The 11239-nt window shown below is 39.6% G+C and overlaps 1 protein-coding gene across 1 annotated transcript; it reads right to left on the reverse strand.

Moving 5' to 3' along the window:
- Nucleotides 1–4092: 4092 nt before the first annotated feature.
- LOC148656115 (macrophage-expressed gene 1 protein-like) lies at nucleotides 4093–10774 on the reverse strand. Its single transcript, XM_088642534.1, has 2 exons — nucleotides 10122–10774; nucleotides 4093–7163 (listed from the first exon to the last, which is right to left on the reverse strand). Exons 1-2 carry the CDS (start codon nucleotides 10548–10550, stop codon nucleotides 5625–5627), a joined length of 1968 nt encoding a protein of 655 aa, XP_088498660.1. The 5' UTR covers nucleotides 10551–10774; the 3' UTR covers nucleotides 4093–5624.
- Between the last annotated feature and the right edge of the window lie 465 nt (nucleotides 10775–11239).

Raw genomic sequence — 11239 nt, forward strand, 5'->3', positions numbered from 1 at the left:
TTAGTTACACAATTCTATATTAATATTACTATCAAGTGGTATTAAATCAGTACAACTTTTTTTTTATAATTACAGCAAGTGGTGTTCTTACTATATATTCTTAGACAGGGATAAAATGTTCTAACTTTTTATGAAGTACAGTATATAAACCTTATAATGTTAGAACAAGCACATTAAAATCTTAACCCACTGCAAGTCACCAAGTTAAAGACTTTGATGCATAAAATATTTATGAAGAAGGTGGAACACTGTTGCGTACTTTTTTATATTTAGCTACCACTAACATCTACTGTGTGTTCATTAGGTATGTATTATGTCATACCACAGTTTTTATTTTCAGCTAACAAAACTTACCTTTAGGTTTTCTGTATGTGGGTGCAAACCTACAAGAGGCACGTCATGTTCAAAAGCTACAGTATAATAATAAACTCTTTTTATATATTCAACAGAGCAATCTTGCTTTTATAAAATATACCTACTTTGTAATTAGTTTAACCTTTGAAGAGTTTGCATGAGAGAAGAAGGTACCTTTTTAGAAGTTGTGTACTGTGCTAAGTAGGTGAATTTGACAAACAGCTAGTGTTGTTTAAAGTATTTAAAATCTGTCTGACTGTACTGTAGCTCTCATGTAATTTGAGCAGAAAGTCATCTTGCTCTCACAAGAAGCTCTGGTAGAGTTTGTGTTAACACACTGCACCCTCTTGAATGGATTTTTATCACCTTTGTCTGTCTGGGGCATGGGGCTGTCTCCCTTTCTCAGTTTAACATCTGATATGTCCCCAGTAAGCTAAGAGACTAAAACCCACTATAAATAAAACATCTGCCTTGCGACATTTCGCAAACTGCTCCAAAGTCGGGCGCAGAGTAAAATGCTCTAAACTGAAAGCCACGATGGACACCACAATTACCCGTAACAGAGTCAGTCTGTCCAGGGTGGTGGTGGGCTGTCTCCTTGACATCTGATACTCCACAGTATGCTTAAGCGATCGTGACTCTCAAATAAATATATCAAATTAATAAAAATGTTTATGTAAACGTCATAATAATTACAATTGACAACATTGTTTTATTCACAATTGGTTGAATTTGCCAATGCACTTCAAAGTTGCATCACAAAGAAAATAAAAATGGTTGTAAAGTGATCCAAAGCTACATCAGGTAGGTAGGTAGCTGCGTCAGCATTCTACATAACAAACACAGTGGGGTGTAACAGTCCTAGCCTTGGTGACAAATAAAATGTTTGTTAAAGAAGGAAGGAGCTGCGTTACATAAAGTGGCTGCAATGGAATACGTAAAAGGTAATTCAAAGGTGAAAAAAAAGACTCAATGTGTCACCTCTATAACTCTTCAGCTTACAGTTCATCTAAGGTCATTCATTATTAATATTATTATCTTCTGTATCACATTAAACTTGGAACATTTTTGCAAGCGTAAATCCACCAGTCTATCTATTTTCTAACCACTTGATCCAGGACATGTAGCAGTTTCACCTACACTATTTGGTTACATTTTTTAGTTTTGACAGACTTCAGAATGTTTCAACTGATGCTTACAAATGTAACATAATGAGTACTGTGGTGAAAGAGCTATTGAGTACAAGACATCTTTCCGCCTGTGAAAAGATTTACATATGTAGTTTATTCTTATCTGTGTGAAAACAGGAAATACAGAAGGAGTTTCATAAAGTAACGAGAGGTCTGGAACACTCTGTCTCACAAACAGGCATTTTAACAAGAAAGAGAAGGTTGTGAAAATTACCCCAATAAAATACAATTTCAAAATACAAGCAGTTTGAAATATTAATTGGTCTTAATAAATTAATATTGTTAATTATTATCAGATACATTATTATAGCTCAGTTCCAGTAGTCTTTTAAATACTGTTTTGTTATTTACGAATTATAATTATAATATATATATAATTTAGTTTTAAGGCTTGTTGTAAAGGCTTGTCTTTAATTGCCGGACTTGATTGAATAAGTTATGTTGAATTGACTTGCATTAAAGCAGTTGAACTGGTTTTTACTCCCACTGTTGACAGTGTTCATGTTTGCCCATTTGTGTTGTTAATATAATTTAACTTTGAAAAGAAGGAATGTTTATTTGTTAAAGGAGAGCTTGTGCCCTGATCAAGAATCAAACACAGGCTTCCAGAATGCGAAGCAAGCACTGAAGCCATTGTACCAACGCGCCACTTGGAAGCTTAGGCTATAACTGAAAAGGACAAGCAATATGTTTCCAAAGTAATCATGAGTGAATGAGTCAAATTGATGCAGATGTTTACAAAGAAAGTGGACTATCGTAAAATTTTGAGAAATAGACATATATTATATTTACTTAAATTAATATAATTCATAATATATATATATATCATTCATATCATTGTATCATCCCTGAACAAAATACAATCAGTTTGACATTTTTAGCCGTTCTTAATAAATTCATATTGTTTGAAATGATCAGATATGTTATTATAGTTCAGTTTCAGCAATCTTTTTAATACCATTTTGTTGTTCTTGATTTTCATTATAATTATATACATTTTTATTTTAAAGCTTGTTGTAAAGACCTATCTTTAATTGCCCCGCCTGAATGAATAGAGTATGTTGAATTGACTTGAACTAAACTAAACTAAACAGTTGAACTGTTGACAGTATCCACATTTGCCCATTCATGTTGTTAATATAATTAATATAACTTTGAACACGTTGTGATATTTAGAAATAACAAAGAAATCAATACAGTGTGTCCATAATATTTGCTATTTTAGTTTTTTAAAAGAAGGGAATCAAACTTGGGCTTCCAGAATGCAAGGCAAGCACCAAAGCCATTGTACCAACACGCCACTTGGAAGCTTAAACTATAACTGAAAAGGAGAAGCAAAATGTTTTCAAAGTAATCACAAGTGAATGAGTCAAATTGATGCAGATGTTTACAAAGAAAGTGAACTACGGTAATACTTAGAGCTATGTGAATATTTTAGTTCAGGTGGGTAGCTGTGTCATGCATAGGTTTGCATAGCATGGAATAAACCTATTACTTGTTCCTTTAAATATTTGATGTTTAGATCCTTTAATTAATATTATCAATTTCTCAATAACTTTTATTTCTCAAACTTTAGACACGCAATTCCGTATTATATTTCCTATTAAGTGGGTTTTAAAAAGTATACCGTTTTTTACTGCGATAACGAGTTTTCATAGAAAAGATTAAAACATTATAGCTTTTTATGAAGTATAGAAACGTAATATAGTCAAAACAAACATTACAAACCTTTTCCAAAATAACCACAGTACATGATTGAGTGAACGACTTTGATGTATAAAATGTTTATGAAGAAACTGGAAAAATTTTGTATATTTTTTGTTTAAATTACCACTACCAGCCATAAAAAGTTTGTATAATATATTTATATTCCTAAATTAATATTTTTTATGATGTTCAGAGACATTAAGTTCCCATTATTTCTATGCTCAGCTACCATGTTTTCCCTTTAGCTTTAAAATATCATATTAATATTCCATATTAAGCGGATTTAAACATGCAGAGTAGAGAGATTAAATGAAGCAATCGTTTCACTAACAACTAATACACCACAAGTGCCACCTGTCGATCTTGATCATTTTGGCCAGCAAATCATGTACTATGGTAGCCTGAAACTCAAATCCCGCAGTACAGGTTTCACTGTGCATTTTGAATGGCTACATCTGTAATTGACACATTTAATGGAGTCCTTTGTGACACAGTGGTATGTGAATTGATATGTAAGTTGATTCTTGGAGGCACCGTGGTTATCATTGCTGTCTCTGGGATCAATTCTAAACCAGGGATGTCTGGTTTCCTCCCAAAGTCCAAGAACATACTGGTAGATAAATTTCCTTAGGGTAAAAATGGCTCGGATGTCATTGTGATGAACTTTTAGGTGCAACTAATAATTGTATTTCTACAGGACAAGAGTTCTGCCAAATGAATGGATCAAGGAAGGTCTTTAACAGGCAATTCAGTAGGTTTCTTTATAAAGTAGAAGGACAAAGAGGCTGCATACTCAAGACTCAGGAATACAAAATTATAATTAACCTTGTTTTACATTTTTTATTGCAAAAGGAGCATTGAAAGTAGCTTCTTAAAGCACTTTAGAATAATAAGACAAAACAAATTAACACGAAAAAGAGCTAATAACATTAGTACAATTACAAATAGGGTTCAGAATGCAGTAGATGATGCAAGGGGCAGAGGGAAATACTAGTTAAATCAGAGCCTTTCTTAAGCAGCAGGTTTTGAGTCTGGATTTGACAGTGTTCAAGGTAGTTGACACTCTGATATCCTTAGGGAGAGAACTCCAGAGCTTTGGGACAATGCAGAAGGCCCTGTCACCCAGAGTGTAGACAGGCTTGGGGGACAGATAGGAGACCAGAGTCAGATGTAGAAATGTTGCAAGTTGGGGAGCAGGACAATAGTAACTCAGATAAGTACTGAGCTGCCAAGTCATGCAGAGCCTTATAGGTGAGCATGCAGATTTTAAAGTTGAATGAAACCTGATAGGAAGCAAGTGCAAGAACTCCAGGAAAGTACGTAAGGGATCACTTGAATGTGATCTGATCAGGATTCTGACTTCCCGGATTACTGTAGTTTCTTTAACTTACAGTAGACATACCAGCTAGTAGGGCGTTGGAGTAATCAATTCTAGAAAAGAAATCAGAGACATCATACGTATTGAAGAAAAATAGAAAACAATAATACAACTGCAGTAAGATAAGTGAATACAGAGATTTCGTAATGGCAAAAAAGAAGGAAATAGAAGTATACAGGTAAATAAAACATGAAAACTAAAACCAGCAGAATGTCAGAAGCAGGAGAAGAACATTAAAACTCCCACAGCCAAAATCCCAGTAAGACAACGGGGAGAAGCTATTAAATCCACTTATAGGTTGATGGGAGACAGCAGAGCGATAGAACAAGGGCTGTCTAAAGGAGAAAGGAGTGTTTACCACTGATCTGAAAAGAATAGCCTCCAAACACACTGACATTTCCAGAACCACAACTGTTTTATTTCAAATAGGAGCCAATCGCCATCCACAGTTATTCTTTTTGTCATTTATTAAGTGGAGCAGTCTGACATTACATCATCGATTAGAACACTGTGATACGTATAATAGCCAGAAATGAGAAATTTCAACCCAAACACTCTCCCAAACCATAATAATGATTTTAAAACAGAAAGGTCTAACAGTTTGTGCTTTAAGTCTCACAGAAACCAATAATAATGGAGGAAAATGTTAAAAAGAAAATTAAATTAATGTAAAGGGAAAATATAAGTACTATAATATTGAGAGGTATTCCCATATAGGAACTCACTTCAATGGTGCACATTTTCATGTCACCAAAAGTATAAGTAGAGAAGAATATTCCTCCAAAATTAATATAAGCTAGTAATTCATAGTTCTTAATAAGCAATGCTTTCTTACTTATTTAGAATGCAAGAATACAAACCCCAGATGAATAACCACCACCTTTATTCTGTACTTCATGTCCTATTGTGTGTTGTGTGTGTGAGGGATGTGATGTTACTCGGCTGGGGAATATTCTCCTCTCTCCTCCCTGTCTGCTCTGCCCTCCCCTGTCCTGCTACACAGTGGTCAGGGTCAGGAACAGGGACAGGAACACCACCGCTGCGATGGCGAGCCTCCCCACACTGCCCAACCCCACCCTCTGAGCCGAGGCATGGGGTGACTGCGGCTCCTCCATCACCCACTGGACATCCCCCTGGGTTCCCATCCTCCAGCTCAGTCGCCCTGCAGACCTGTCCTCGAGGACTGTATCGTTGCCGAAAAGGGGGGGCCGGGTGAAGGGGGGCAGGCGAGCGGGAGGGAGCTCCGCGTCATTGAAGACCCCCGCCCTGACGCAGTACATCACCTGGCAGCCGTCGCTCACCGACATCGAGTGCTGGGCGAACCCCGGGGGGCATTTCTGCTGGCCGTTGGCCAGGGGATTCCCTGCCTCACAGCTAAAAAAACCGCCGAAGAGCATAGAGTAGTGGGTACCCACTTGATAATCGCTGCTCAGACAGATCTTTAGCCCATCAGAGAGCAGGGCGAAGGAGAGGAAGCCTCTGGGGCAGCCGAACGATTTGGTGATGGGATTCTTCAGGGTATCACTGTACAGACCCCCAAAAAGGACTACAGAGGACTCTTGGACCTTGCCTTTGGCAGAACACCAGTATGTGGCGACGTTTGCCTTCCGCACGTAGTAGACATTGTTGCAGATGTCTTTACAGCAGGTTAAGACCAGCCAGCATGATTTGCACTCCCGATGGCACTCGTAGACAGTGTATCCTTGTTCCTTGTTCTCGGAGCGCAGGAGGGTCGTGTTGTAGAATGCCTGGCAGGAGAAGGAGTCTGTCTTGGGGTTTTTCTGGTCCAGGCCTGGGCAAAGGGTGCCCCCATCCTGGGTTAGGGCGGTACAGCGCTGGAACACTCCTCCGAAACTGAGAATAGCCACCGTGTCATTGCAGGAGCCGTCGTCTACGTTGGCCTGGAAGCTGAAGTTTGGGGAGTTGGGGTCAACACATCCTGGGAGGGTGTTGATGGTATAGTAGCGCTCGATGGCACTGAACACAGACAGGGCCAGACGTTGGACAGTGGCCACAGACAGGTCAGGCAGGGTGTTGCTGTTGAGGAGGAATGGCAGGGGTAGTCCGGAGCGGTCGATGGCCACCAGGTTCTGGGCCACACTTTGCTCCCACTGCTGTAGAGACAAGCCTGGGTAGAAGGGCACTCCGCCGTGACTCTCCGTGAAAGAGTAGGTGATGTTCCCCTCGTACATTTTGGATTCAGTGGTCTCAGCCACCTTCTTCCAAGACAGGCTGATATTATCGAAGAGCTTTAGGAAGCTGATCTGGGCGGAAAAGGTGATAGTCTTCTGAGAGACCTTGGTGTCCAAGACAAAGGTGCTCTTGAGGTAGTCTTCATGGATCAGGCTGGCCCCCACGTCCACTGAGGTCACGACATGCGTTCCGTACTCCAGGACCAGCATCTCGGACAAGAATTCTGCGTTCCTAGTCTCATTGTTCTCCAGGGCATCCGCGATTTCCATTACCTGCCTCTTGAACCGTGAGTCCAGGGCAAAGCTAGGATGAGCTTTGATGGTGTACAGAAAGTGACGAAACTGAAGAAGAAAAGACAGAGAGAAATAGTGGAAACTGAATATTTTTATTTCTGCTGCATCAAAAAATCAGTTACTCCCTGACCTACAGTAACTGTGCAATGCCATTATAATGTATATGAATATCTACAGAAAGAAAACAATTACTAACTCAGAATGTATGTGAAATAAGTGTATGTATACATCAGTCTGTAATCGTAGAACTATGACTTCCCAATGCTTTCCAACAGAAGAACCCAGCCTCTCTATCAAGCATTACAGTGGAACTATCATGAATTGGGTCTGCTTTACTGCCTCAGGACCTAGACAGACAGAACCATGAGTTCAGCATTAAATCAGCAAATTCGGGAGAAAAATGTCAGGTCATCCATACACTGGCTGAGGCTTAGCTGAAAGTACAGACTAAACATACATGCAGATTTCCAAGGAGTCAAAATCGAAATCCAGACCTCAACCCCATTGAACTATTATGGCATTGAGCTGCTGTGCAAGGAAATCTTTAACTGTCACCAACGTGAAGCAATCCTGTGAGGAACAAAATGCCAAAATTCCTAAAAGCCAATGTGAGAGAGTAAGCAGTTACAGGAAATGTCTAGTTGAAGTCACTGCTGCTTAACAAGGTGCCACTAGGTACAGAATCTTAGGTTTCATTTACCTGATTATTATACATGAGGATATTTACTGTTGAATCGTTTTGATAATTAAATAATACCAATGTATATTTTGTAATTCTGCTATATAGTTTAATCAGGATATCGTATTGTTACAGCTGTGGGTGACTTGAGAAGTCTCTCTTAAGATTTAAGATAAAGTTTGTGACACTGGGAAGAGTAAAAACTTCTAACTTCAAAGTAGAGAGGACTGCTGAGGTCTGGGTGTCCCTTGAGCAGAAACAATAGTAAAGTTTATCTTTGTATACCTAGGCAAGTTGTGGATTAATGACTGCAAAGGAGCAGGGCAGAAAGACACAGTATATGTTCACCTTTAGAGCATGAGGGAGAGAGGAGAAGCAGGAGGAAGAAGCAAGGAGAGCAGGGAGAAGATAGAGGAGTCCAGAGGAGTTGGGACTTGAAGCTAGCACCAGGTGAGACCTCCTACTTCCCGTATTGTTCTTAGTTTAATTAGTTTAATCTGTGTTTCATTCCCTTTTCCCTTATTTAAGCCCGGTGTCTCCGTTGTTCCGGGCTCAGCTTTGGAAGACAGATGCCCAAAAAGCCACCTATCACTGGGCTCAGGAGAAGCCCGAGGGCATAGGCTTTATCACGGCGTCCTGACCTCTGAGTCCAGGGCTCGGAGCACCTTGCCCTGTCATCGTTTTAACCTTTCATGTTCCTGGTCCCAGTTCCCTGTTCCCGTTTTTGATTGTCTAGGATGGATCTCCCGGCATCTGGATTTTGGAGTGCACCTTACTACCCCTTTGGACTTCCTTTTGGACTCGTTTGCCTGCACTCCCCCCATACTGAGGATCACCTCAGTCACTGCCCCCTGTCTGTCATCCCGACCTTACCTCGCTGTGCCTTCCCAGAAGTCATTCTCCAGACACTTCCGGATTAGACCGTCACGCATTATGTCTTTAACAATGCATTTCAGGGGAGTGTGACCCGGCTCTCGTGACAGTGTCGTTTATTGTAAGAAATATTTGTTTTAGCCAAGTGTGCCTGGATTATTACTCCTATCAACAAAGCTGTGCCAGATAATAAAGAATCCACGTGCCTCTAATTATACCAGCCGCTCGGGTATATCATTAGAAATCACTTACAAGTCCGGGGTTATGAATAATTATTTCACTGATTGACTAAACCGCTTGGTCAAATCCTGATTTTCATCAGTTTCATAACCCCCAGTTTGTAACAGTATATTAATCCTTTATTAAGATATTCATGCAGATCTAATTACATTTTAGGTCTAAAATGCACAATAATACAGACGAACCTATTTTCTCAGTACTGTAAACATAGTCTTAGATATATAAGAAAACATTTTGTTGCATAATGTTTCCAATAAAGAGTCACTTTGTGGCAGTGAATGTAAACTATGCAACAAATAAACACATAAATTGCAATTGCAGCAATTAATCAACTGCACATTTCCCCAGATTCTGAAAGAAGCTTCATTGTATGCTGAAAGGTAATTTATTGTTATGCTGTATGAAAACGTGTATAGTAACATTTTAAGGCTTCTGTATAAAATTGTAGCAATGTTGACATAATAATAAAGCCAATTTGCTTCATCTGAGTCTAGAATTAATACATGTTTTTTTTTTAAAATATGACCTGATATAAGAGATGGAAAGATTGTATTAATTACGGCTATGAAAAACATCCATGTATACATGAGAGTCCTCAGTGTCTACTTCTTCTCTTTTTGTCACAGATATTCAATCTGTCCTACACTGTGTTATTGCCTCACTCATTGTCTCTCTCTATTTATTTGTCTTTACTGAGACCTTGACTCTCTCATTGTCTCTGTATTGTTATCTGACACTTATCCTGTCTTCTGTCACTTTTGACCTTGTCTATATACATTAACTGTCTCTGTATGTTTTACTCTCTCTTAACTGTGACTGTCTCACTCTTTGACTGATTACATGTTTGTGTCTTAACTCTGTGGATGTCTCACGTATTTAATCTATCTGTGTTTCTCTGTCTCTTAACTGTGTCCTCAACTTTCACATTTTTTGTCTTTATGTTTCTCTCTCTCTTCTCTATGTGCTTGTCTCTCTCCCATATTTCTCTCCTTTGTACTTGTTTCTCTCCCTGTCTCTCTCTTCTCTGTGTGCTTGTCTCTCTCCCATATTTTTCTCCTGTGTGCTTGTCTCTCTCCCTGTCTCTCTCTTCTCTGTGTGCTTGTCTCTATCCCTGTCTCTATCTGCTCTGTGTGCTTGTCTCTGTCCCTGTTTCTCTCTTCTCTGTGTGCTTATCTCTCTCCCTGCCTCTGTCTCTCAGTGATGGATCCTTTTACCTCCAGCCGGCTGGTGACTGACTGCTCCTTCACCTGATGTGTCTTCACCCTCCTGTTCTCGATGGAGAACTTGCTGTTGAGGAACTTTTTGAAAGACACGTCAGCATTGATGGAGCTTGCCTCCGTGCTCCTGTAGTCCTGCCAGTTCCCAATGATCTCCGAGTTGTGCTCCACCCGGCTTTCCTTCTGGGGGATAATGAAGACCTCATCTGGGAGCAGGTACCCGTCCTCAGTGGTCTGGCAGAGGGAGTAGCTGAGATCCATCACCCGGCCCATGTCCAGGTTGCGAATGTTGTCCCATCCTCCACCTGGAAGAGCCTCCAGGACCTTGATCTCCTTCTCGACTTCCCTACACTTCTGGATCCCTGAGCACAGGGACAGACGTATCCAGGCTGCCAGCAGGAGGAACATGGCTGCATTCAGAGCCATGCTACAGGTGGTCTCCAGAAAGTTAAAAAAAAATCTCTAAGCAGGAAAAGTGAGTCTTTAGCTATAATGAAGCGATGAAGAAAAATAGTTTTCTAAAAATATTATAAGTGTAGTTGACAAAAATGGCGGCACTTTCTGCAGAAAGGGACAGTCGTTTTGTTATTTGCTGTCTCTTGGTGTATGAGTGTCATGCTGAAGGTGATTTCAGCATTCTTATTCATCAGGACTTCCTGGGGTGTGACTATTTGGTGTATTAGATGTCCTGTCTTAACTGTAAGAAGAAATGCAGCTGATGTACTGAAACCTAGGTTTCACTTTTGGTTTAGTTAGCTTGGTTTAGTAAGTAAAACTTGCAGACATGATACTTTGAAATAGAAGCTGATATTTCCCATATATTAATTCATATAGTTATTATACACCTGATCTAAATCATATAATCCTACTCCACACATTCAAAACAAAACGAAGTAAATAACATGAATGGAAAATGCAAATGTCAGGATTGTAAAATCAGTACAACCCCTGGTTTTGGGAAACCTAAATTAATTTGGTGCACAAATGTATTCGTTTTATTGCACACAATTGCAGGCATTAATTACACACTACCTATATGTGTGCATTGATAGTTTTTTTACCCTAATTTCAGAATAAATCCAACTGTATCTGTGAGGACTCTCCTTCAGATAGTG

This window comes from Lepisosteus platostomus, chromosome 8 (genome assembly GCF_059453375.1).
Source record: "Lepisosteus platostomus isolate fLepPlt1 chromosome 8, fLepPlt1.hap1, whole genome shotgun sequence".
NCBI classification, from domain to species: Eukaryota; Metazoa; Chordata; class Actinopteri; order Semionotiformes; family Lepisosteidae; genus Lepisosteus; species Lepisosteus platostomus.